The sequence below is a fragment of the Lagopus muta genome, chromosome 10 (assembly GCF_023343835.1).
Source record: "Lagopus muta isolate bLagMut1 chromosome 10, bLagMut1 primary, whole genome shotgun sequence".
Taxonomy (NCBI): domain Eukaryota; kingdom Metazoa; phylum Chordata; class Aves; order Galliformes; family Phasianidae; genus Lagopus; species Lagopus muta.
The window spans coordinates 9,488,869-9,515,350 of record NC_064442.1 but is presented as its reverse complement, the minus strand read 5'-3'; the positions used below and the strand labels follow the sequence as shown (position 1 = coordinate 9,515,350).

At 38.0% G+C, this 26,482-nt stretch overlaps 1 protein-coding gene across 8 annotated transcripts; it reads left to right on the top strand.

Annotated features, from left to right (window-relative positions):
• The first annotated feature begins 55 nt into the window (after positions 1–55).
• Positions 56–26,452, top strand: HDC (histidine decarboxylase). Of its 8 annotated transcripts, XM_048956776.1 has the most exons (17): positions 56–2,800; positions 3,957–4,129; positions 4,657–4,770; positions 5,884–6,006; positions 6,801–6,935; positions 7,805–7,948; positions 8,203–8,269; positions 8,579–8,741; positions 8,845–8,935; positions 10,102–10,200; positions 10,887–10,988; positions 11,176–12,810; positions 16,536–16,618; positions 17,120–17,155; positions 22,798–22,907; positions 24,094–24,244; positions 26,391–26,452. In XM_048956776.1, the coding sequence occupies exons 1-12, from the start codon at positions 2,773–2,775 to the stop codon at positions 11,932–11,934; spliced, it is 1,998 nt and encodes a 665-aa protein (XP_048812733.1). In that variant the 5' UTR covers positions 56–2,772; the 3' UTR covers positions 11,935–12,810; positions 16,536–16,618; positions 17,120–17,155; positions 22,798–22,907; positions 24,094–24,244; positions 26,391–26,452. The 8 variants fall into 8 exon arrangements, with proteins under 8 accessions (XP_048812733.1, XP_048812731.1, XP_048812728.1 ...); XM_048956774.1 differs by having other exon boundaries at positions 17,120–22,907; XM_048956771.1 differs by having other exon boundaries at positions 56–1,854; positions 2,399–2,800; positions 11,176–22,907.
• Positions 26,453–26,482: the final 30 nt, after the last annotated feature.

The following is a 26,482-nucleotide window of genomic DNA, read 5'->3' as shown; positions in this document are numbered from 1 at the left end:
GGTCAAAACTGGTATGTTACATCTTTAGAAAAAATTGAAAAAATAGTGTTCATCTTAGAAAATCAGTTCTCGGAGATAGGAGGGAAGAGTGGGAAAAGAATTGCTTTATAGCATAGGCAGTAAATCTTCCTCCTTCAAACTCGTGATGACTGAGTTTGTGGAATTGTTCTGGAAAAAACCCTAACATGGGTATGAATCTGGAATATTGGATCCCATTTGGAAAATCTGATCCCAAAATAGTGAAGAGGTCGTAGCAATCGAAAATTTGTGCTGGTCGTTTTTAATAGGATTGCTTTGCAAGTTATATAATTGTACTCAATTTAGTATTGCAACTTGAAGCAAGCCTTCAGCAGTGACTGATCGGATATTACTGTATTGTAGGCTTTTCTCGAAAACTAACTTCTCCGTCATTAGCAAACGCAGGAACAAGTGAATCAACTCAGAAGTGCTGGTTGGGCGTTGCTCCAACTGAATTATTCCATGATGAAAATAATGTTTGTGTCCTCACATCCCACAAACTTAACTACTGTTTAATCTCTCTTAACTCTTAATAATGATAAGAATTTCAGCATCAGCCTGAGTGGTGATAGTGGTAATGTTCACGTCCACATGGGGAATTTCCCACGGTTCTGACAGCACTGACCTTTGCAGCAAACAATGAAAAGAACGTTTTTCTATTCGTTCTGCTTCCTGTGGGCAAATATTCTATTCCTCGCGGTCTGTAGCAAACCCTCGTAACCCTTCCAGGTGCAGGGTAGCTAAAACAAAACCAGATTTATCTCCAGTAATATTTACCCTACCTGTAATCCGTTATCGCCCATCTTATTCTGGCTCCAAACAGGACCTGTTTATTCTTTTCCCTACTGAATGAAAAGCCAACCTGGTCAAACTGTCAGTTTGAGCAAAAGACATAGGATGTATGTCACATGGAGTATTTATTGTGTAGTTCAGCTCTGAAAACATTGTTAGAAGTATTGGTTCTTATTTGCTGTTCCAAATTGAAATCATAATTGTAATTAGCTGCCAGCTTTCTTTGATCAGACTTGCTTCCTGTTGAAAATAATGTATTTATTACTCATAATGACCTACAGTCACGGTTTTTGATCACTGGGCTCTTTTTGACTTGATCCTGCCAGCTCCTTCTCATCTCCTTTGTTCCCCTTTATGAAAGCAGTAACAGTACAGGCAAGAGAGGTTCCAAAATTCATGTGAAGTATTGGGAGTATCTTAATTTTTCTTTTCCTGATGATGATGATGTTTCCTGAGGAATGAGAGATAAAATAAGTGACTATGCATATGGTACATTTCTGCGTGCTCTTCTTGCACTTCTTTTAGTGCTTTTATCTTCTTTTTTTTTTTTAATTTCAGTATATTAATCTGATGTGTGTATCGGCGTATTTTTATCTCTGAAACAGCTCTTTCTCAATTATCTAATCGCAGCATGAACTCGGAAAGGTTTTTACAATGTTCTACAGAAAATATGCTGCAGGAAGAATTAACGGCTTTTTAGAATGATGGAAGGATTCAGGCTGAATTGAGCTGGTTCCTTTCCATATGACAAGAACATGGGAACTGCTGTGATGTGTCAGACTAAAGGTCTGTCCAGCTGGCACCTTGTGCCCAGCACTGACCAGCCACAAGCAGAAGCCTGGGAAGCAGCAAAAATAGGAGTGTATTATCCTACGTAATCATTTCTCTTTCTAGAGCTCAGTCATTTAGACTATTAAGATGTTTAAGTCCTACTTTCTCTTTTCCCAGGACTGCCTGATATCAGTGTAGAGCAAATCAGTTGCTTCTGCTGAAGACGGTTAGCGCTCCACATCGAAGTGTCAAAGATTCTGCTGCCAAAGACAGGTCAGGATGTGTTTTCAGTTCTAAATGAAACTGGAACAACAGGGACTCTGTGGCTGTTCTTTCAAACTGAAAATATAGGTAGAGGGCTTGAAGGAATTCTGGAAATATATGGCCAAGTCTCAGTGCTTGTGCGTACCGTGTGTGAGAAAGGCAAGCATGGTGTGCAAAGCTTGTTTCCTCAGCTCAGCACTGTAGAGTGGTACCACTGGAGGAGTATAACTGCGGTATAACAGTCTGATCTGCAAGGGCAGAATTTCCACAAAGAGAATCACTGCTTTGTATCGCAGGTCTGGAACTGGTAGTGTTTGTAATGCCTTTCCTTACAATGGTGTGAGTACGACAGTGCGGAGGATGAAGAGTTGTGGAGATGTGCTCTTCTTGGGAAACTCAGTTCTAGATTAATTAATTAATTTACTGTTAAGTCCTTACCTGCTCGAAAGTGCAGTGTCCAAATTATGTGCTGGTCCCTTTGTTACAATGACTACTGCTAGTGCTGCTTTCAGCCTGCAGAAGAAATATGACTGCTTTTATTTGTTTTTTAAAGCTCTTCAGCTCCTTCTCTTGCATGATTCTGATGTTAATGTGTCCATTATATCCATGATGGATTACTGCGTGTCTTCTGAAAGATGCTTGCAAAACAAGAAAGAATTGGAGTCGAGACAGCTCATCTCACAGATGTGTTATCTTATACATCAAAAGAGCACAGATGAGAATGTACAAGAGACTGTAAAAGCCCTCCATTGGGAGGAGTTAGATAAACACTCACCAATAACCTGCCTGCGTTAAACCTTGTGCGCAAGTCTGAGATAAAGAGAGCTATAAAGGGTGAGCAGCTAGCAGGGCACCAGACTGGTCTGCCCACAACTCTCTGAGAGGTTGCAGGCCAAGTGTGCAGAGGTGCTCCTAGGAGGAATCAGCATGGAACCTGAGGAGTACAGACGGAGAGGTGAGTGATCCTCATGGAAATGGGTCGCATTTGCCTCTGAGGAAGAGCTGTTGTAGGGCTGTGGGTGGCACCCAGCAATGAGGGGGGCTGTGGATTGTTTAACTGCCCATGCCCTTGGGGCTTTACATCTGCTGGAGTGGAGATGATGTGTCCCAGTTTGAATTAACAGATTTAGTCAGTGGAAGACTTAGACTTTTTGATCTTACATTTGAATACTGTGGGAAAGCCCCGAAGCCTAAAAATTCTGAATAAACTTGTGTGAAGGGGTTATGCACAATGGCTCTTCCCTGACTGACACTCAGCAGTTGTGGAGATGGGAGCAATCTTTGGTCTCAAGGCTGGAGGAGGTTACCTGGTAATTGGAGGTATTGCATTGAGCTGTGTAGCTGTTTTCAGAGGATGCAAAAGGGATTGTGCTATAATAACAGGGAAGAATGGCACATTAAGAGAACTGCATTTCTGTATGTTTTCGTTTTATCTGTAGGTAAGAAAATCTATCCCGTCTGTAATCAAACAGTCTGTATTTGCGTCATGATCTGATTTTAGAAGTGCACTTGAACTACTGAGCGATGACAACCTTGTGAATCTGTTCAGTCTCCATGAAGTCTATTTCAGAAGCTGTGTCCCTACGTTATTAGTTGGGACTAATAATATAGACAAGGCATAAAGTTTGAGTAGTTTTCCCTAGAAATTTAGTTCCCTAGAAATCTAGTTTTCGCTAGATTAGCTGGTCACAGAACCAGAGATCATTTCAGGTCTCCTGATTGCTGCCCAGTATTTCTCCTGATGAAGATCATTTGCTCTGAATAATTGGAAACGCTCCAAAGGTCACACAGCTCCTATATGTGGGGTGCCATGTCCATGTTCTCTGCTAAACAGGAGCACTGATTCATGAGGCTGGTTCATAATACATTGAATTGAGACTTGTACTGTGAAATATGGCTCTATTTTCTTAGATAAGCAAAGTAATGAGTTTATTGTCAGAGTGCAGACTATTATTTTTTTCCACTAGTGGACCATGTAATGTTAAGTGATGATTCAGAGGACTAGTCTGAGCCAAATGTTGAGTAGAATCCTGACAGATTGCATGACGCGATAGTATTGCAATTTGCTTTTCTCTCAATCTAAACTCAAAGCATTGGTTTGCTTCTTCCAGGGAAAGACATGGTGGATTACATTTGCCAGTACCTGAGCAATGTGAGAGAGAGACGAGTGACTCCTGATGTGCAACCAGGTTACATGAAAGCTCAGTTGCCAGATTCTGCCCCAATGGACCCAGATAGCTGGGACAACATCTTTGGAGATATAGAGAAAATCATTATGCCTGGGGTAAGAAATAAAAATCATTACTAACTGGGGTAAATACCCAAAACCTGGGAATGCACAAGTTCTGCAGGATGTGTTTTTAGATGCATGCTCACATTGGTGATCAGCGTGCAAGCTCTTTCAGAAGTACTGAGGAAGGCTATGTAATTGTGGTATACAGCCAAAAACAAGCTCTTTGATAAAATGAGCAATAGCAACTTGGTTGTAAGGACTCCCCATGTCAGGGTAAATTTTTTGGACTCTGTTGTGCAATGTTGTTCAATTCTTTCCTGTTCACAATCTTTGCCTGTTAAATTCAGATAAATGCTTTTGATATAATTTGGAATTTATCTAATAACGGCACAATTTTATCATTTGATAATGCTGCACTCCTGTTGATACTGTCTCTGTAGCTTTCTGATAGCAATTCTATAATTGCTCATATTACGCTGTTATGATCCTTTCCCATTATGAAGCAGGCACTGATCACTATAACTTGTGCACAGTTTTCTCACGTTTTCAGAATTGACTTCCAGATAATTTCATTCTAGGTGGTTCATTGGCAAAGTCCACACATGCATGCCTACTTCCCAGCTCTTACTTCTTGGCCTTCGCTCCTTGGAGATATGCTGGCTGATGCAATTAACTGCTTGGGATTCACCTGGGTAAATTACTCTTTTTATTTTGTTATCTTAGAAATTCTGTGTATATTATGGAGATCACAGTCATTCCTTCTGGTTCTATGAGTCAGTATAAATTTTTACTGTAGACCATTGTAAGCAGTTTGTGTATAACTGAAAAATGTCTCTTGTAAAAAATAAGTCATATGTAAAAGCAAATGTTGCTTAGTACTAAGAGTTGAATGAAAAAATACACCACTTAGAAAGGTCTGTTTTCTAATTATTTGCATATCTCACAGTAAGCATTGTTCCCTGATCGTTTATCTCAGTACTAAGACTGTCGGCACAAGCACTGCAGGCAATAGAGCAGCCAGCACCCCTGACTGCAAGTTAGGCTGGGCTTCATTCCAGTTCTCCTGCTCATTTGGGAAAGCACTCTTTCTATTTTTCTCCTTCTAAAATAGAATGTTTGGTAGCCTGTCCCATAATGTCTGAGTATTTGGTGTCGCACTTAAATACGTGTCTCCATGTTAAGAAAGCAGTAAAGCCCATAAACCTGTAAGGAACTGGGAAGTTACAGTCTCTGTGTACTTGTATCAGATTAGCTCATTGCATACACAGAAGTGTCCATTTCCATGTTCTCTATTTACTTTGTAATTCTGTTTGTTTCGGTTAAGTTTGTAATGTAAACTCTCATAAACTGATTCTTTCATAAGCCGAAAGCTTGACACTGCAAAACAACTTCAATCTTTTGCTGCTCTTTAAACCCCACCAAAAAGATGGATCAGTGACTTTTCTGCTTAGGGACTGTGAGCAGTGGTGGTGAACTGCAACTATGCTTTTTTGCCTCACGTAGTTTGCTGTAATTTCAACATTGAGGTCTGTGTCAGAGAACTCAGCGAACAACAACATCGTTTTTATTAAAATAGCATTGTGCTCTGCTAGGTAGGAGTCATAGTGTTACAGGGTTAGCTGTTTATATATCCAATGTTACAAAGCTTGTAATCTGTGTGTTGCATCAAGGTGAGATTTCTGCCAAGGCAATTAAATGTTAATAGCTATGTATTAAAATGTAGCGTGTGGTGTACTCTCAAAGGCTTAAACTCCTGCTGTGTTTGCTGAGTGAATTTACAGCATCATTCTTGTTTAATTTTCTAGGCCTCCAGTCCCGCCTGTACAGAACTGGAAATGAATGTGATGGACTGGCTGGCTAAAATGCTGGGACTTCCAGATAAATTCCTGCATCACCATCCTGATAGTGTGGGCGGAGGAGTATTACAGGTAAAGGAGATCAGAGTTAGTCCCATCAGCATTTCTGGTTGCACTCAAGTAATTTCCTTCTTGGTGATCATTTTTCTTTGAGGCAAAATCAATGAAGTCCAAATGGAAACAACTCCAATATTGACATTTCTTTCCCAGATTTTAGGTTCATATTTAGATGATAATGGAATAGGAATTGCTATTGCTTTTATTCCTTAATATGTTATAGACTAGGAGCAGGTATTCTTGTGAACAGACTTAAGGATAAACGAGATAATCAGATTTGGTTGTCTGTTGCTTCACTAAAGTTATTCCTGCGTAACTAAAGACAACAACTTATCACTGTCTTCCCAGCAGTCCTCATCCACATATATTCTTTTTCGTTTATCTCATGCTGACTTTGTGACTCTGAAAGCCCCAAGATCCAAGGCCTGAACCTCACCTTATTTCAAAAGGTCTTAGCAAGTACTCTCTGGAATCAGTGCTAAGGCTCTGTTTTTACAGAAACGGTTTTCTTTAGACTTGTATTACTTATAGTAGATGCTAAATTTAATCTGTAGAAGAACAAAAGAAAAATGTGACTTATTTGCTCACCTCACTACCGTACACGAATAATACATGGCAAAGATTTTGCTTTGTATTCCTGGCCCAGAGAGCTGCTTGTCAGCTAGTGACTTTCCATTGTGTCTGAGAAAAGCAGTAGGAGAACCAAAAGACCGGGTCGGTAACTGGGCACTTGAATGATTTTGCTCGATCACTGGCAAAATAGCAGCGAAGCAGAAAAATGTTGCAGTAAATGAGCAATGTCTTTGCAGAGCACCGTGAGTGAATCAACCTTGGTTGCGCTCCTGGCAGCACGGAAAAACAAAATTCTGGAGATGAAGCTTTCTGAGCCAGACGCTGACGAGTCCTCACTCAATTCTCGTCTCATTGCTTACGCATCTGATCAAGTAGGTTACAAATTACAAAGAGAATAAATTGGCCTCTGTCTCAGGCAGGCCATCAGATGACACTGTGAACTTGCATTACTATACAAAAAGAAAAATACGAGCATAATCAAGTCACTCTAAAGCCCTTTTCTTCAGATGGGGAAATGAAATAGATATGAGATTTTGCAGTGTTCCAGAAGTCTGAAAAGGACTTTCTCAGATGACTGATTTCTGCACTTCATTCCTGTTTCCTGCAAAACCTTTCTCCAGAAACTTCAGCAGCTATAGCTACTGCTGATCTCATACTACTTCAAGCTCTTGTTTCTTCTCAGCCTCTTTCCATTTGGAGACAGGCTCGCTTGGCCTGCAAGCTTGTTCTTGGAGAAATGCCTACAGAATGATGTGACTCTGCAAACCTGTTCTGTTTTCTGGCTCCTAAGTTGAACAATCACATTCTCCTGTGGAAGACAGCAGCGGGAGTCACACTCATACTGGCTTGCCCTTCATATAACAAAAAGAGCTTTTTCCTGTGAGATGTTTAAATCTGTGTGAGCCCAGAACAAGGGCTGTTCAAGGTTGTCTTACAACAGTGAAAAGAGCAAATGCTGAGACTGATCCATTTCTAGTGAGTCCTTTAAGATTTGGGTTTTGATAAATGACCCTTACAAGATAAATACAGCTATTACTAGATTTTAGAGACCAATGCCCAAATAAATTTCTTGAAATTACAATGTTGTATTTCTTTTAGTTGTTCACAATGAACAAACTTTCAGATTTATATTAATCTTGATTACAAGAATTACCTTATCTATGGCTTTATTGCAACAAATGTATTTTATAATGCCATAATTTATCTCTTACTGCTCTGTTTTTTGTTGTTGTTTTTTAAGGCACATTCTTCTGTGGAAAAGGCTGGCTTGATTTCTCTTGTGAAGATGAAATTTCTGCCTGTGGATGAGAACTTTTCCCTTAGAGGTGAAACTTTGAAGAAAGCCATAGCAGAAGACAGAAAGAAAGGCCTAGTGCCCGTCTTTGTATGTTCAGTTCCCTGATTAAGAGTATTAATACAGTGTTGTATTCTTAATGTCAACATAAGAAATATCTTAGATATAGCTTTGCTATGTTAAAATGTTTTCATTGAAGGTGAAAATGTGTAGGAGAATTTACATTTTATTGAAATAAAACATTTTGATTTCATTCTAACTATATTGATAGCTTTTCAAGTTTTTAAGCACTGCATCCATTTATTTAAAAAAAAAGCCATCTGAATAGTCTTATTTCATTCCAGGTTTGTGCAACTTTGGGTACAACTGGTGTCTGTGCTTTTGACAGTCTCTCTGAGCTGGGTCCAATTTGTAAGTGTCATTTATTTATCCCCTTTTAAAAAATAGTTATTTATCCCTTTATTTCTGAGAATTCTGTTGTAGACCCAACTCTACATCAGTCGTCATACGTGATGAGAGTCAGAATTCAGTGTTTTTGTGGTTCTGGTTCCACAGCCTTAAAATAAAACTAGATTTTCTATTTCTTGTCTTGCATTTTATTTTGTCGTCAACCTGTCCACCTTCTGCACAAGCATATGCATGCTTTTAAGAGAGGAAAGTACTAGTTTAATTTAGGAGGTACTTTAATTCATTGTATAACAACAATTTCAATTCCAACAGGTGGTGCTGAGGGACTCTGGCTTCATATTGATGCTGCATATGCAGGAACAGCATTTCTGTGTCCTGAATTTCGATTGTTCTTGGATGGAATTGAGTATGCGGATTCCTTCACTTTTAACCCTTCTAAATGGATGATGGTTCATTTTGACTGCACAGGATTTTGGTGAGTAAAGGCAAAGCAGGAACAACACCAAAAGGATAATAAGAAAATTATTCTTTCCCTGCACATTTTTTTTTCTAAATATAGTTCATTCTACAATTGATAGGGTTAAGGATAAATACAAGCTACATCAAACCTTCAGTGTTAACCCCGTCTATCTCCGACATCCCAATTCAGGAGCTGCTGTTGATTTCATGGTAAGTTTTTAATTACGTTTATGTTTTAAATTCCCGTAGAATGGTCAAACATTGACTGAGAAATTCCTCTGAGTTATTTTTCAAGTGGTCTTACTACTTAAAAATGTTAAAGTCATGCAGAGATCATGAGTATCTATTAATAATTAATATAATTAATAAAGCTTTTGGAGATTTATAGAGATTGAAGTACATTTTTTACACAGGCGGGGATCTAGCCTGGCCTTTTTGGTTAGAAGAATCATTTTGGTACCCTCTATTGTTTGCATAATTCCTATTGGTGGCATTTTGAATGATTTTTCTTATATTTCTGCTATGTGATAAAATGGAAAAAGGAATAAGCAATGTAAGCACTACGCTCTGAAACAGCTGTAAAAGGAATTACATTTTCCTCTGATTAAAACGTACTGAGATAGGAGAACTGAAGCATCTCGCTTTAGATCCATCTTAAAGCAGATTTCAATACAGTAAACCAAGAGAACATTCAACCGCCAATTGTTTCTGCTATGATCTCACCCAAGTCCTGAAAAGATGACTGTTTTCTTGAAATCAATGGTGCTTTTCACTAGCAGTGTGTGTAGAGAGTGGAAAGAAATAAATCAATGAGTCTCTCTTGTGGTTAAATAGGACCTTGCATGTTATTGGGTAGCTCCTTAGAAGTAGCTTTTGTCACTCTTTTCCATGCAGTAGGTGATATTTTCTCTGCAGGAATTTTTTCCTGCATGAATTCTTACTATTTACATGGGAAGATGTTCAGGATGGTCTTTAAATATACAAATTACACAAATTGAAGCGAACACGCAATCCTAAATTGTAAATAGACAGATCACATCTCAAGTTAATAACAGTCTTTGACTGCAAACAAGTTGTTAATTGCAATATGCTGGAAATCAACTGAAAATTCTAAGCATATCCATAGATTAACACCTCACTTCTAGATGAAGGGGAATAGACAAAAATTTATTTTTGCAAATAATTGAAAAAGACTTAGACATAGGATTTTCTTGATGGCTCTCTTCTAGGCTTACCTATGTTTCAGTAATGTGAAATTTATTCTGTCAGTAAAGATTTCTGAGTTGAGCACAGGTCTGAAGCAACAGGCCGTGTTCGGTGAGGGGACAGTCCTTCTGTTGCTTCTGCTTTATTGATATGCTCTTGTGTTTTCACAGCACTGGCAAATTCCACTGAGTCGTCGATTTCGTTCTTTGAAGCTGTGGTTTGTGATTCGGTCATTTGGGGTGAAAAAGCTTCAAGCTCATGTTCGGCATGTATGTGCATTAGCAGTGCAAGCATAAGTGTGTTATGTTTCATTTACCAGTAGCTGAGTTTCTGAAATTCAGTCATGCGAAGATGAGTAACAGAAATTCACTATGCGTGTTGATTTTACCCTTCAGTAACATGTAAAGATGTACTGTGTTGACAAAGCATTTCCTGTACCTTTCTTGGAAGCAATGGGCAGTGGAAAGCAACTTGATAAACCAATGCACATCACTGAGTAAGTTTTATAGAGTCTTTCTTTGAACTGAAGTGGTAGCTGTTTAGGAAGCAGGATGTAATGGATGGCTGAACACATTGCTATGAAACTTTACAGGCTTAAGTCTTCGATGGAATGTAAATAAAAGAGATTATATTGTGAATAAATAGTTGCTGCAACAGGACTTTAATCCGGGAAAAGAAACATTCAAATTTCTAACTTTATTTGAATTCCTATATCTAGCCCAGGTACTCCTGATCACTGTCAAGGATTTGGGCAAATAGAGACAGCTTTAACCATTCCTAGTTTTGTTGTCAGTCTTAGCTTTTGCTACCATGCATGAAATGAAATCCTCTTAAAGAGGATTGTAGTTCTTTTTTTAACAACTCAATTTAATGTCTTACAGTGAGTTTGTGATAAACTAGTTATAACTGCTCTTTTTTATTGTCTTTTTTTTTTTTTTTTTTCCCCTAACCATAGGGCACTGAAACAGCCAAATTCTTTGAATCTTTGGTAAGAAGTGATCCACTGTTTGAAATTCCTGCCAAGAGACATCTTGGACTGGTTGTGTTTCGTTTAAAGGTAAAAATTGGGACGTTTGCATGTCCTTTTGGAGTAATTTGACCACAACTGTTTTCTCCACAGGCATTAAGAACTATGAATAAGCTTTCACGTAAGATTTGTAATCCTGAAAATCTTGCAGATATTTGGATGACACTGGAAATTTTAACAGTTGTGTGTTTTTTTTTCCTATCCATATTTAAAACAGGGTCCCAACTGGCTGACAGAAAAACTCCTGAAGGAACTGAGCAGTTCTGGCAGGCTCTTCCTTATTCCAGCAACCGTTCATGATAAGTTCATCATCCGCTTTACTGTAACATCTCAGTTCACAACCAGGGAAGATATTCTGCAAGACTGGAACATCATTCAACACACTGCAGCCCAAATCATTAGCCAGCATAATGAATTGCATCACGTCAGTTCTGGTGATGAGGCAAAAATCCCTAATCCAATATCTGAGCCTAGTTCTAGTGTTATTAGTCATGCTTCTCAGCTCTATATAGAAGAAGGAAAATACAAAATACCTTCCAGAAAAATAGTAGGTCAGCCTAAAAAGCTAGAAATGAGTCCCAGTACATGTGTGATCAGTCAGCAAGTGGAAGGTCAAGGGGATCTAGATGATTGTTTTCCAGAAGATGTACAAGATGTTACCAAACATAAGTTAACCTCTTTCTTATTCAGTTATTTGTCTGTTGAAGGCAAGAAAAAGACAGCACGTTCGCTTAGCTGCAACAGTGTGCCAGTGACTGATGTTCTTGAGCAATGTAATCCTAAGGCAACAGATACTGACAAGAAGGAGCCTCATGCAAATGCCAGAATTCTTTCCAGGCTGCCTGAAGAGGTGATGATGCTCAAAAAAAGTGCCTTCAAAAAATTAATTAAGTTCTACAGTGTCCCAAGCTTTCCAGAGTGCAGCATTCAGTGTGGTCTTCAGCTGCCTTGTTGCCCCCTGCAAGCCATCGTTTAACAAGTAAAAGAGATTGGTGCTTAAGAGCTGTCTAGGTAGAAAGAGAACCAAAGTTTGCTTATTCATATGCAATACTACATGTGATTTTCTTCAATATGCATATTGTGGTAACAACCTCTGAGAAAATTCCTGTGCTTTTATTGGTGGAAAACTGTGTGTATTTATAGATTAAAGTGTCAAATAAACCTTGTAGACATATAACGTGAAACTCTGGTTTGTAGACTGTGGTAAAGAAAATGCTAACTTCTGCCTAATAGACCACCCTTTGCTGATAATCGTAAACTAGAAACATTTTGACAAAGTATGTTGGTCTCAATTGGGTGTTAAAAATTCCATTCTCTTTGCCCTATTTTTTTTTTTTAATATCTTGCCTTAAACTCTCTAGATTGTTGTGAGGTTCGGTGTGCGCAGACAATGCCAGCATCCCTTCTGCACTGTGAAAAGAGGATGATGTGACCAGAGATCTTACTATCCATCAGTGCAGTTTTTCAGCTCTTGAGTTTAAAAACAGCAACCCCGCCATTCCATCTGCACTAGTCAGCTAACAGTGCATAGGAGGCTTTATGTAACCATGTTTCAAGAAAACAAGAATGGATTTGGCCTAAAATTATGTATGTGTGTCTGTCTCCATCTGACTAACTCTGAATTGTCCTAGTGTGTTCTGTTTGCAAAACTAATTGAGGAGGGGCAGTACCTACTTACATACTTTTTATTTAGAGTGAAGAGCAGGAGCTGGACAGGTCAACAGTCAGAATTAGTCCTCTGGAGATTTGGAGGATGACAGCAGCAATGCAGTGGAGGATGGAGCACCCATGCTGTAGAACAGGCAGCTTAGGAAAGAGAAAACTCAAGAAGAAAGGAGCAAAAAGATTTTAGGTAAGAAATTAAAAGGAAAACTAAAATCAGGCTGAGATATATCTAGATAAGTTCTGTTAAGTCAATCTGACATTCATGGTTTATTTCAAATACCAGTATTTGCTAATATTAAGAATTAGAATTTCCTGGCAAGGTTAGAATAACAGATCCCTTAAAATGCAAATATTATAAAGCATGGATTTTTGGACATGCTCACAATCTGAAGTCGTGGTTTTTTTTACCGAATTATAAATGTCCTTTATTGAAACCCTCATTCCGTGGTTGTACTTTATGCCACTTAAAAGTTGCTGCAAATTCAGTAGCACTCTGCAAAACAGAATTATAGCTCTGTTTATCAATGTCATCGTATAACTGGAGAAATTAAATTAAATTTTCTAGATTTAAAGAGAATTGTATTAAAAAAAATAATAATCATACAGAAAATTGAATTTCTGTTGAAACCTTACTAATAGATATCTAAACCATCTGCATCCATCAGGTAATAATTGAACTGTTGAATGTGTGGACCAGTAAATCTGAATGCAAGAAGAACTGGTAGGAGAAACACTAGTGAAAGACTTATTGCCCTATTTAAATAAGGCAAGAAAACACTAGTGACATTACTTGTGCAGTTTTCAACTTTTAATCAGAAAGTATTAAGGCTTTGATCCATCATTTTTCTGGTACTAAAACTCAGTTTTAAATTTAGTATTTAATTTAAAAGTAAGATTTTCAGACTACTAACAAGGTACATTATCAAGTTCTTAAGGATTAATATTTCTTGACTGTTGCAGCCTCTGTGTAGACTGCTGACTCTATAGGAAGTCTGTAATGGAAGTCAGTGCTACTAGCTTATCTGTATCTTGTTTTCAGACCAAAGAACAGTAGAATTTCTTTTCAGAAAAGAACAAAAAAATGACAGTTGAAGATTGGGCAAGTCTTGTGCTTGATGTGGGTTAGCAAGACAAAGTGCTACCCTGACTGATTAGTTGCTTTATATAACTCAAACATTTAAATGTTGGTTGAATAATTTGGGGTACTAGCAGCTTCGTGTTATTCCACTTGGGTAATATCAGCGAATATACAACCTTTCTTGAAGGAGCAATATTTATTTTAATTAAATACCCTAAGAAATAGCACTAGAGTGACAATCCTGCAATATTTTTCTAACTCAAATTTAGAATCAGTTTAGAACTTGGCTATTTCTTCACCAATACAAAACAAATCTAAAGCTTCTTGTGCAAAAGACAGCTCTGTTTCAAGCTTTTATTTGTGCATGGATATTTATTTTGAAAAGAACAGTCTGTAGTGGGAGCTGCATTAAAGTGAGAAAACAATGCTATCATTGTAATTAAGGAATGCAACTGGAAATATATTTTTCACTGAGACCTTTCTGATTCTGTATGTTGAAATATGGTCTGTTTTCTTCAAGCAGCTTATTTTTTCCAGTCCAAACTGAAACATCTGAACACAGTTCTGTGTTCATACTGGTAAATGATAAGAGCAAATGAGAGAATTGCTAGTATAGTTAAAAATTCCTTAGTCCTCATAGAAAAGAGAAAACACAATGCAGGCAGACGTATAACAGCTACTTAGATACTCTATTTTCCCTTAATCCTCATAAAATGGAGTCTTACGTAGTTTGAAAAGTGAGTGTTAACATGCCTGTAACAATTTCCTCCATTAAATTTGAAGTTTTCCTTCAGTTGAATGCGTGCCGTTCCTACTCTGCCTTCATAACCTGGAGGAATCTGAAGGAATAATGCTATCCAGTAACTTCAGGATAACCTCTGTTTCTTGGGTGGTGACGTTGTTAACAAGCGAGTCATTTTAGAAAACAGACCTTCAGTTAGATATCCTAATGATTTCTTCTTCAGGCTTCAGCATGCTAGATGCCAAGCTGTTTTCAAAGCCAAGCACTGGAATAGTAGATGGCAGATATTTTGAACAACTTTGGAAAAGCAAGTCTCAGTATTCAGAAGTACCTGCAGCAGTGTTTAACTGTGCATGGGTGTTAATTTACTTCATAATGCAACATGGAAAATCTACTCTTATTTGTTGTGCTGAAAGACCTATCCATGCAGATAGAGGGCAGAAAGGAGTAAGACCCAGTTTATCGCCACATGAACAATTAATTAGATTCTGCAGGGTTCAGTACTTCAGATTTTTTACTTCCCTACATACCAAGAGGGCTTCTTCATTCCCCTTCTAGTGACTGAGGCTTGGGACAGAAACTTTTTGTTGTTTTTACAAATTTCTAGGATTTTAGATCATGCAAGTAAATCAGATGTGAGTATGCTGCATACCCATGAATGACATTATGGTTATTTCTGTTATGTTTCTGTAAAGCATTTGAGAAGGACAAGAACTAAAGTGCTTGGCTAAAGCAACTGTGTGGAAACATAATATTCTTATACAGAATTTCACATCAGAACCTCACAGCTATTGAGTTTTTCTCTCAAAACGACCATAACTAATTTGAGCCTCCTGCTCAGAAGAGGCTGTAGCAATGCTGTTCTGTTATGCTGCAAAAGGCTTTCTGAAGATGGGATTTCCTATGCAACGTTCTCTCACTCAGTTATGCTTTTGACTTTTGTATGTAGGCTCTGGCATTGGTTCTATAACTCTAGCAGGAAATCATAATCTGTGGACTGGAGAGCTAAAAGTCTCAGGTTAATTGGTCATGAAAATGTCCTAACAGCATTTTGAGGGACCTTTGACCACCTTATTGTTTAGGACCGAATTTTTTGGAAGCATATGAGTTGTCACCCAATAAGTATTTGGTTTACTGGCCAGCTTTTCAGAGTACATTGTTCAACTGAGATTCCTGGGATGCACCTTTTCCTCCCTCCTTCAATTACCAGCCCTCCTAAACATTTTCAGCTCTGTGTCGGTACTGATTTAAGTCACATGCTGGCTATCTTGTCGAGGTGATGTCACATTTCACACACGTTAAGCACAGGCAGTACTGAACGATGCTCAACCTGACAATGGCAACTAGAATTCAACAGGAATTATGTTGGTGTTGCTAAGCGTTTGGGTAGCCTCCAAAATAAAACAATACTTACGAGTTCCTATTATTTTCTCTAATATTCACTGAGCCCTAGCTGCGTATGTCTAGAATGTTCATTCTAGGTACTTTTGATTTAGCACTAATATTTGTTCCCTAAAGACTTCAAGCAAAGTCCATCTAGGAAATAGTCTGTGCTGCACACTGGGCCAAACTAGTTTTCTTCATTAATCCCAAGGGATGTATATTAGTCCGCTGCTAGATACAGCTTTATTTCTTCAAGCATTTCTCATTATCACAGAAGTTTAATAGGTAGTTAACTACCAATTAATATGTCGTTTTGTTTTTATGACTGCAAGGCGGGCAGGCAGCAGTGTGGGTGTGCTGGGCCTTGGCCTGCTATGTCTGCCCATGCCCACAGACCCTGCAGTCAGGCTGTGTGGTAATGGAAAGACACAGGTTCAGTGGGTGACCTATTAATGAGCTTATGATTTCCCATCTATACTCCCCTCCACAGTATCCTCCTTTCCAGCTTTCATCCTTCTGATGATTCTGATGAAACACAGATACCTTTCTGTGATATTTCCACATTAGTTGACGTTCACCGAACTCCTCCATTTTCCTGCATCAGTGTCTTCCATGGGATGACATCTCAGTGTCAGGAGATTTCACTAGGGAACATTTTGGAGAAGTGGTTTTGTTCCCAAATTATGAGGTTATATTATGTTATTTTCAGCAGAAACATCCACTAATGCTGCTGAGCGTGGGTGTGCAGAGGCATCAAGCGAAAATGGCAAGAGAGCAGATTACTACCCGTTGGTGAGTTGCTGTTTTTTAATAATAGTAATAAAAAGTGTACAAGTGAGTAGTGATTTACAATGTTAGAGAAACTGACTCAGACCTTTCCCCTTAAAGTTGTCAGAATGTTCCTAACATTTGCTGAAGGTATTGCCAGAGCTCCTAAGGAGAAGAGCATTCTATCTTTGGTTGGGAAAGTGGTTAGTGCTAACAACGTATGAATTTTTGTGACTAGCAAGATATGAGGTCCTGTTTCATTCCTACATCTTTGGTACGTATTATCATGGCATAAGATAGAATGTAAGCTTAAAGGACTTCAGCTGTTTTGAAGTAACTGTTTAGAAATACATATTCTGGAATAAGTACATCTTGATGGAACTTCTTAGAAGGCAGTTTTAGAATAAATGTTAGAAATAACCTGGAAAAGATGTAAATGTTGGCTGATCACTTGAATTATAAAAAGAAGCTCTTGTAGTTAAATAGATTGTTGCCTATGAGAAGTTTTAATATTGTATTTCCTAGGTTGGCTGCGGAAATTAAGGACATTGACTGAAAACAGTGAGTATTGTGCCAAGTTTTCTAGCTAGGTTAATATAAATCAAACCACTGCAGGTGAAGTATCATGTTTATTTTACTGTTTAAGTTATTTTTATGTTGTTTATAAAGAACACCTACGTATTTGAAAATGGAGGTTCCAAAATTAAGCTTCCAAAATCAGTGAATATTTTTAGCAATGTGTCAGTAACCTCTTACTTTTCTTAGTGTCCAAACTTGATTCGAAGCTAAGTTATTGCTTCTAGCCTCTGCCAGTGAGGGAAAGAAAAAATGAAGAGAAGCTAAAATGTGTAGGATGCTACTGAGCTCCTCGGACGCGGGAAGATGCTTCTCCCCACAGGTGCAGGCATCCGTGGCTTTGCCAAGTTACGCGGTAAGCAAGGGCGGCTTGTTTTATCCACAAGATGTCACTGCAGGGTAACAAGTAACTGCGAGTTTGTATTATGTTGGATGTGAGCTAACTACCGTACTGTAAAGGGGAAAATAAGCAGGCATTGTAAGAAAGCCGAGCACTCCTTGTACTCCTTAACCATAGAAGGCTCCATTTTTTTCTTTTCATACAGCCTCCTCTCTTTTCTGTTTTCTATTTTCTAACGGTTTGGTGGGAGATCTTGCTGTAACGGTACAAGACAGCACAGTCTGTTCTTGCTATCTCAAGTGACAGTAACCAAACCACAAAACACCTCTTACCCACTTAGTAATCAGTGGTAGAGCATTGAGGTTCAGAGTGGATGACCTGTGGTTTGTATGAATCTGTGTCACAGATCAATCAGAATTTCTTCGTTTCTTGCCTGCTTCATCTGACTTTTCCTGCTGAAAACCGTGACTGGATAATCTTTAGGATTGCTAAGATGAAATCTGCTATCTTCAGTTTCCAGTTTGAAACGTCTTTCTGACTGATTTTGTTGTTTACAGCTGATGCAGTTGCTATTAAGGATTTGTTTGCAGTATCAATGTAGTGTTTCTGTCATTTTAATTAGAAGAGAGGCTGACCTGATCTAATTCACTGGTGCTAGAAAAAGGGATGATTCTGTTTCCCTCTCATCCTTATCTGGTCTCTTAGCCCTGCTACCTCTTTTGCTCCAGCTCTGGCACTCTTTTGGCACATCAGTGACCAATCCAGCTCCCTAAACAGCAGAATATATTTTTCTGGGTGAGTTCTTTGCTGACTCATTGGGTAGAATTGACTCTTCAAGGGGTTCTATTAGTAGTAGGAACTATGAAAAAGGGGGAGTGAAGAGATAATAAGCAACATTTCGAGGTCTGAAATTCTCCCTCTGTTTACTTTCCTCTTCTGCATGAGTTGCAAGATGTCTATTAACTAGGAAAAATCACTTTTATATATTCAAGAACCAAGTTCATTGTAGGTTAGGGATAAATCAGTGAACCTACTAGTGGCAAAGTTCAAGCCATTCCATTTTTGCCCCCAGTCTGGCAGAGATTCATGAGATAAGGGTCAGCAAAATAAATGCTCTGGAACCACTTAAACTATGCTAGCATCAGCAGTTTATTGGTATTTTTCCAGATCTTTCCCCACTTCTGACAGATGATGCTCACAACTCTATAATTCACCAGGATTTCTAGTAGGTCACCTGTGTGAGTTGACTTGGCAGTCAGCTCTGCAGCTGATTTGACACCTCTGTTCATTGAAATATTTTGCAATCACCAACCTCCACAAAACTCTTCAAAGTGAGTTAACCTCTCCTTTGGTGCTGGAATTTCTTAGTAAGTTTTGCCTGACACGTTGCCCAGTCTGTTTGCCTCTCCCCAGAAAACAAACAAACAAACAAAAAACAACAACAGCAACAAAACCGTCAAGAAATCTGCATGTTGCAGGATGCCTTTACTTTGCTGCACTCTATCACAAGTTCTTGTATGTTCCTTCGTATTAAGGAAATTGCTTTTAAAGGTAGAAGAGGTGCAAACTTGCTGTGAATAAACATAGCATGACTGATTAGACAAAACTATATAGATAGTCCAGGTTTATATGTCACACATAGATATTTAATTGTGCAGATATACAGGAGATGTACTCCACTCCAAAGGAGATGGGAGCTATGTTAGTTGAGTAGTATGAGATGACACTGCTATTACTGTACATACAATTAATAACTGTGGATCTCAGCTACTCCATCCTGCCTATCATGGCTTTGTTGTTTAGCCCTCTGCTTAGAAGCATGTATGCTATCCTGAGTGGGGACCTGGTCTTCAACAGTTTCCAGCAGCTCTTGCTGGAAATATAAACTTTCCTTCAAAGTCAGAAGGTTTGTAGTACACGTGCAAGCACTCACAGCAGGCAGTCAGCACCTGTCTTCCCAGTGGCCTGCAAAGAAAGCTGGAGCTAAAAGTAGTAGAAAGAAAGACATTCTTTTGTGTATTTTACCTGCATATAGTGGATCTAAAACCTCTTAATGAAGCTTTCTTGTTTCAAAAAAATAGGTGTTTTTCAGCTAGAAACTTGCTTTGCAAGGAAATTTCCTGCCAAATCTCCTTATGATGCCATGTTTTCTTCTAAGATATGAAAGTTGAAACCTTAAACTACTTTCTATTGAGATGCCAGCTCAGCTATAGCTCTCTGTTCAAGCACGACAGGCTGGAGAAATTCTAAGTGAAGCTCTCTGAGTCATAGTGAAAATCATCTTTCTGTTGCAGAGGTGTTAAAAGCAACTGGTGTGAAATTCTAGGAATCAAACTGCAATATTCTACAATGACATCTGAGAGATTCCTGGTGCTGAATAGTATCTAGATTCTTGTCACTGAGCCCATCCTCCTTGGATAAAGATGGTTGGAATTCAGCAGAACAGATGTGGTTTTCAAGATCAGGGAAGAGAGCTGTCAAAACTCAGGAATGATCCCATCTCCTAATACAGAGACCCCAAAGGGAATCTCACTCAGTTTTCTTTTGGGAAGATGAAAGGATAAGGATTAAACATATAGCTTAGATGAGCCACAGCCTTAGGAGAACTTCAAGTTACTCTTTCGCAGAAAATCTTGCTTTTGCCATTTTTTTCTTTTCATTTATGATGGAAAAGTAGATGACATGCATGCGTGCAGAGCGTTATTTTTGAACCACTAACTTTAGGCTTGAATCAGATTCAGTGTAAAAGTCACGGTGAATTTATGAAATAACTATTCAAATCCTACCATCAAGACAAGCATATGCTAGACAGACTTTTAAGAGGAATTAAAGTATAAGCATTAGTCTCAGATGCTGCCAACAAGAGCATCAAGTAATGGAATGTGCTTATCAAAGAACTGTTTTCTTTGAAAAAGGGGTGAGGAAAGAAGCATCTTTATTCTCACAGCCTTATTTGCTGAACTATAGAAAACTGAACAGAAAAGATCTGTGATCTTGTATAGTCCAAGAGCTCTCCAGCCTCTTTCACGGGAATAAACTGCATGCATACGCTGTAAAATATTAATGAGTAATTGCTCATCTGTCAAAAGGAATGTTAAAAACTCAAGAAGCTGCATGGAGTAGCTGAGGTTCTGTGACTTACTGCTTTTGTCAGAGTCTCTTCATGATGTTCTGTGCTTCAGTGTGGAAAAGACAAGAATGAAAGCTGTTTTTGCAGCGTTCTCCCTAAAGTATGCTGAAGTCTAAGAAAGTTGGTGCGTTGAGCTCTTCTCTCCTTGAAGCCTGGGTGGATGAGATTGTTGGAAAGCCTATGTTTTCTGTCTCTTCCAAGAAAAAAAAAAAAAAAAAAAGTGGAAAAAATATTAAGAATTGACACAAAAATCACTCAAACCTCCTTTGAATAAGGCCAGTAGTTTTTTTAGTTGCCGTGGGTGCAGTGGTTAAAGGAACCAGAATTTTTGAAGCCAATCAGATGTGTATGTAATTGCTGCAATTTTAACTCTAGAATGAGTGAGAGGGAAAAAAAAAAAGCTGCAATTGTTGTTTGAGGTGCACAGCAAATTTCTGTTAATAATGTCTGTAATTATTTTTCAAGAAAAAAAATGTAAGACAGGCTTCAAATTGTACATACTTGTGTAAATAGGAGTTTGTCAAAGACTATTTGAGATTTAAGAGATTTCACATAGAGCCATGAGGTTGAGTTGGCAGCCCTGACAGAAAGTATTGTCACAGTAGTGACCCTGAAATATGTTGGCAGATCGTGTTACTGTATGTGTGGCAATACTGACCTGAATGAAATCAATCCAACCAAGAGATATGCCTTTTGCTGCATGAGCCTTCTGCATTCTACGGTAGTCAGCACTGCACTGTCTCTAGAAAGGACAGTGTAAAATGTCATGGATTATGATCACTAAGTCCCTTGCATTCACAGAACTTTCTTCAGCTCTGTCACCTTTCTATAATAGAAACACGGCATCTAAAATTAGAACAGGTATTTATATGTATGTTTGTACTCATGTTTATAAGCACATACAAGTACTTAATCAGAACATGTGTTTTGAAAGCTCTTTTAGGAGAAGAAATTGATTATTAAGTCAGGCATTTCTATGATACGGCATGATCCGAGTTGCCAGTAAGACAGTCAAAAGTCCTATCTTCCTGAACTCAGATGGATTTGGTGAACAAGGACTATTTTATTTGCTTAAATTTCAAAACTTCGTTTGGACTAACTTTAAGCAAAAAAATTGACTAATGGTTATCTCACTCGAGCTCTGTCATTATTTGCTGTTTAATTGCAACTTCTAGCTCCTTGTTGGCCCCTGTCCTTCACATATGTGTACCTCTGCTAACTGTGCTGTACCATTTTGACTTACTTAGTTTAGTATACTGCAGTACTGTTTAAAAGACATTTTGGCAGAAAGAGATAAGAGGTATGTTTGCATAAATAAAAATAAATAAGAATCATGCCAGTGAGCTAGGAATCTGGCAAGAGTTCGATTTATTACTGCTTACATTTCTTACATAATACATCCACATAATTTATCCATTTTCACGTAGGAGAAAATTTTTTACATTTATTTTCTTTAAGACAAGGAAATCTCAGTCTTCTTTTCTAAGAACACAGGTTTTATGACTATGGATTGGGTATGGTCGTATATTTAGAATATATAAGAATGGTTTGAGTAGGAAGGAACTTTAAAAATCACCCAGTTCAAGCCCTTTACCATGGGTGGGGATCAGGTTGCCCAAAGCCCAGCCAGCCTTGCCTTGAATACCCCCAGGGATGGTGCATCCACATCTTCTCTGGACAACCTGTTTCAGTGCCTCACCACCATTATAGCAAAGAAATTCTTCCTTACATCTAGTGTAAATCTAACCTCTTTCAGTTTAAAACCACTACCCCTTGTCCTGTTGCTACATCTTTCTTACAAGTGCCCTTTAAGTACTTGGAAAGCTGCAGTGAGGTCTCTTCAGAGCTTTCAGCCTATGTCTGATCTTCTTTCTGGTCTCCTCTAGTTCCTGTTCCAAGTTTTCCTGAGGGATGCCACTCACCACTGATCTCTGCCTGGACACTGAACCATTCACAGCAACTCTCTGCATGCAGCCACCCAGCCAATTCCTTACCCAGAGGATAGTCCTTCCATCAAATCCATGTCTCCCCAATTTACAGACAGGGATGTTGTGTGAGACCATATGGATTTGACAATAAAATAAACATGTGGTCAAAAGAGAAATAATAATACATAGATAATATGTAATTTTACTATTTTTCAAGCATCTCTTTCAGATTTCTGAACTTCAGGAATTTTGAAACTTGCTTTCTAAGAAACATATTGGATTCTTCTGTGTTGCTCCTGTTAGCTAACAGATGAGATCTGCAGCGCCAACTTCTCATGGGTGAGTTCTGGTGGAATTTATCAAGCAGTATCCTTGAAGAGGCACAAGGAACTGAAGTCTTTCATAATTTCATTGTTGGACAGATATATCTTATGTAAAAATAATTGAATACATATAAATGATAAGACCAGCTCGGATCAGACATCCTATCATCCAAGTCATTTTTATGAGTAATATAGCAGAAATACTGGTAAGACGAGCTGTTTCTTAACCTCAAACATCATGTCCCTCAAGTACTTCAGGTATGTTGCTGTACCACATTACAGTTTTGAACAACAGCAAATGCACTGGAAGGTGGGATGTCAGTTCCTGGACAGATGGAAATTCACATTTAAACAGTAGTATAGTCTCTGGAGACATTGCTTTCTCTAATATATATACGCATTTTAGTGGAAAAAAAGAGACCAGATACTATACTAAAAGATAGCTGAGTTTATACATTGGTCTTCATGAACAGTAGTCTTGTTGCCACAGTTAATTTCTCTGTACTGCATGTCCCCATTGCTTTTTTTTCTAATTATGTTTTTAAACTAGAATTTTACCATTTGATGTTTTTTCTCTCTGATACTATTGAGCCATAATATTTCTGATTAACTGGTTCCACGTTGCTTTAAATGGATGACCTAGTTATCAGAATGGTGTGGTTGCATACAAAAGCCTGATAGGTACTTTATGTCATTCAAAAATGATGGATAGAATATTAAAAAATATATAAAAATCAATTTGTCTGTTAATCTGTACAGGTCAGATCTCAGCAATAGTGATGGGAAGCTTCTGTTCCTAGTTCAAGTTAAAATTCTCTACTGAAACGAAGTTTTAATAGAAAAAATACCTTTTCTAGATCCCACATACTTTAAGAATAATTGGCAAGCTTTTGGGCAGCAAGTGGATCCTTCAAGATGTTGCAATTATTCTAGCAGTTGTGCTAGAATAACATTCATGATGTGACCTTAAACAATTTTTGATCCAAAATGGCCAGTCCCCGTCACATGTCTGATTAGATCCAGAAAGAACAACAGCAACAAAATATTATGAATAAACTCAGACTCTGCGATGTTCAGAGGTTCTAGTATTTCATTTAGGTAACAAATAATTATGTAAATTTGAGCAGCTTTCTTCTATTTGAATGAATCTAACTAGCTTTACTTGAATAATTATTTGAATAATTGTTTATGTTGTTCTCTAGGACTCATATCACTGTTAGAACTTATATGGGTAGATCAAGCCTTCTTTTACTAGGGGAAGAAGATAAAGAGCTACCCAGCATACAAAAAGAGGACTCTCATGTTGATGCAAATAGTGAACAGTGAAGAATGACAGATTCAAACATCACAAACGTGAGTTTTATTAATTCCTATTGTGTACTGGGGAAAAAAAAAGTATGCAGAGAAATGTGAGTGATTACTTTAAGGAGACAAGTGAATTTATTTATTTTTTTTGTCAAATAACACAGACAGTAGTCAAGTGATAAAAGAAGCATAATGATAACTAATTGCATTTTAGGTGATGGCTGCACAAACAGCATTAGATATTAAGGCTCACCATGAGGGCAAACTGCTGGTCAAATGGCCTGTCCTAAGTGAAGGCTGGAAGGAAAATGCTATGAAGCATGAATAAAGGGTTCAAGGTCAGATGATATATATATACTAGCCAGGAGAAAGAAAGTATTTCTGCTTTGATTGTACTTAAATGAAGGTTGGCTTATGTCCAGGAGGAACTGCACCTCAGACAGGAAGAAACAGACCTTTGAGATGTGAGAAATAATAGAATGTTTTTACTGAAATCATATGAGCAGAAAAAATGCAGTTCAGCAGGAAAATAAATAAATGGTAGGTTATTCAGCACAAGCCTGCTGTAACGATGGCAGCAACAATTTTAAGGACCCTATAAAATAAATGCTTCCTATATTATCATGTTGACTGACAATATTAAAGGCAGATGGTGGTGGTATGGCAGTAGAAGTTGAACCTTCCCACAAATCTTCTGTTGAATTTTGTTGTGTAACAGATGGCAGCAGAGGGGCAGTCTGACAGAATGGTGTCTGATATAGAAGTGTGTATAAAAGGTGTTGAACTCAATTCTTCCATGAGAAAAAAATGGTTCCCGTTGACATTCATTGATGCTTGGTGAGCAATAATGCAGACCAAAGAGTGGATGTGAGCACAGTGAGGTGGTGGATGGTGCATTTCAGCAGTGGTGACAGTAACAGTAGGTCACCTCTGCTGGTGCAGATTTTTATGAGCAGGGCTTGCAGGTTCTTGTTCAGCGGTGGTAGCTCATGGTCATGACTGTGTTAAAGAAGAGTGTTTTGTAGCTGAGAATTTGCTCTATCAAGCAATGTTATTGTGCGCTTTGTAACTTTGTAAGTTAAATAGGAGGCATTACCTTCAGAATGACCCACGTAAATGTAGTAAGTTGGAAAAGAAATACTGTGCAGAGTCAGAAAAACCACATAAAAACTATGTAAACTGAGTTGAGAAAGAATGATCCAAAGGTCCCAACCTAGCTGATAAGTTGAGAAGGACGGGAAAAGAAGCAAGACCTTTGGATTTAGCATCAAGCCAATCATTAATTCTTTCAGAAGGTCAATGTGAGTAGACTGACCTTAGCAAAATCAACTGAGTAAAATAACAATAACAAGCATTTGAGCATACTTGGAATAAACTTTAAAAAAAAAAAAAAAAAAAAAAATTGTCTTCTGAAACGATGAGGAATAAACTTTTTGATACAAGGAAATATTCAATACAAGGAAACATGGTTTGAGACAACTATATTACATATGAGTCCTAACAAAGATGAGCAAGTCATCAAAAATATCTACATTCTAGATATCAGAGCAGCTACAGTAACTAACTTTTGTCCAAGAAGTATGTAAATTCATGATGAGAGAAACTGTACTGTCCTACTTCTCCTGTAGCATTTGTCTGTGCCAAAAAAGCAAACTGCTGAATGATTAATTACCTGGTAGCATAAAACTTGCTTACTCCTGTATCTATCTTATTCCTGTTAAAAGCTATTGCTAATGTGCTATATTCTAAAATCATAGTTTATGTTTTAATATACATTTATACTAATGATGTTTGTCTTTTGCCTTCTATATACATGTGGATTGAGTTCATCAGCACTGCTTGTGGTCTTATATATAGAAGTAATGTCGAGTATCACGTCTATTCATGGGCATCCCCACGTCCTAGCACTGAGCAATGAACATGGACTGAGCAGGGTTGAGCAAAGCTGAGAATAGCTCTGCAAGGCAAAAAATGATAGGGTTGGTGAAAAGGTTTTTATTATTTTAAACAAAATTACTTGGGCTAAAATACTTTCTGCTATATCTTCTTCAAGAAACTTTTTGAAAGAAACAAAAAACCCCACAACTTTCGTAAGGTAACATGAGATGATTGAACAGTGCACTTTTATGTAAAGCTGAGAAAATACAGAGCCATGTGAATTAGGCTAATCATTACTGTTTATTTTCTATTACAGGTTGTAAGTGGCGCTGGTAGCAAGAAAGTTTCTCACTGTAGACCACAGTTCTGCTGAAACAGGTATGTTTGAAGGTAACGTCTGTTAATATT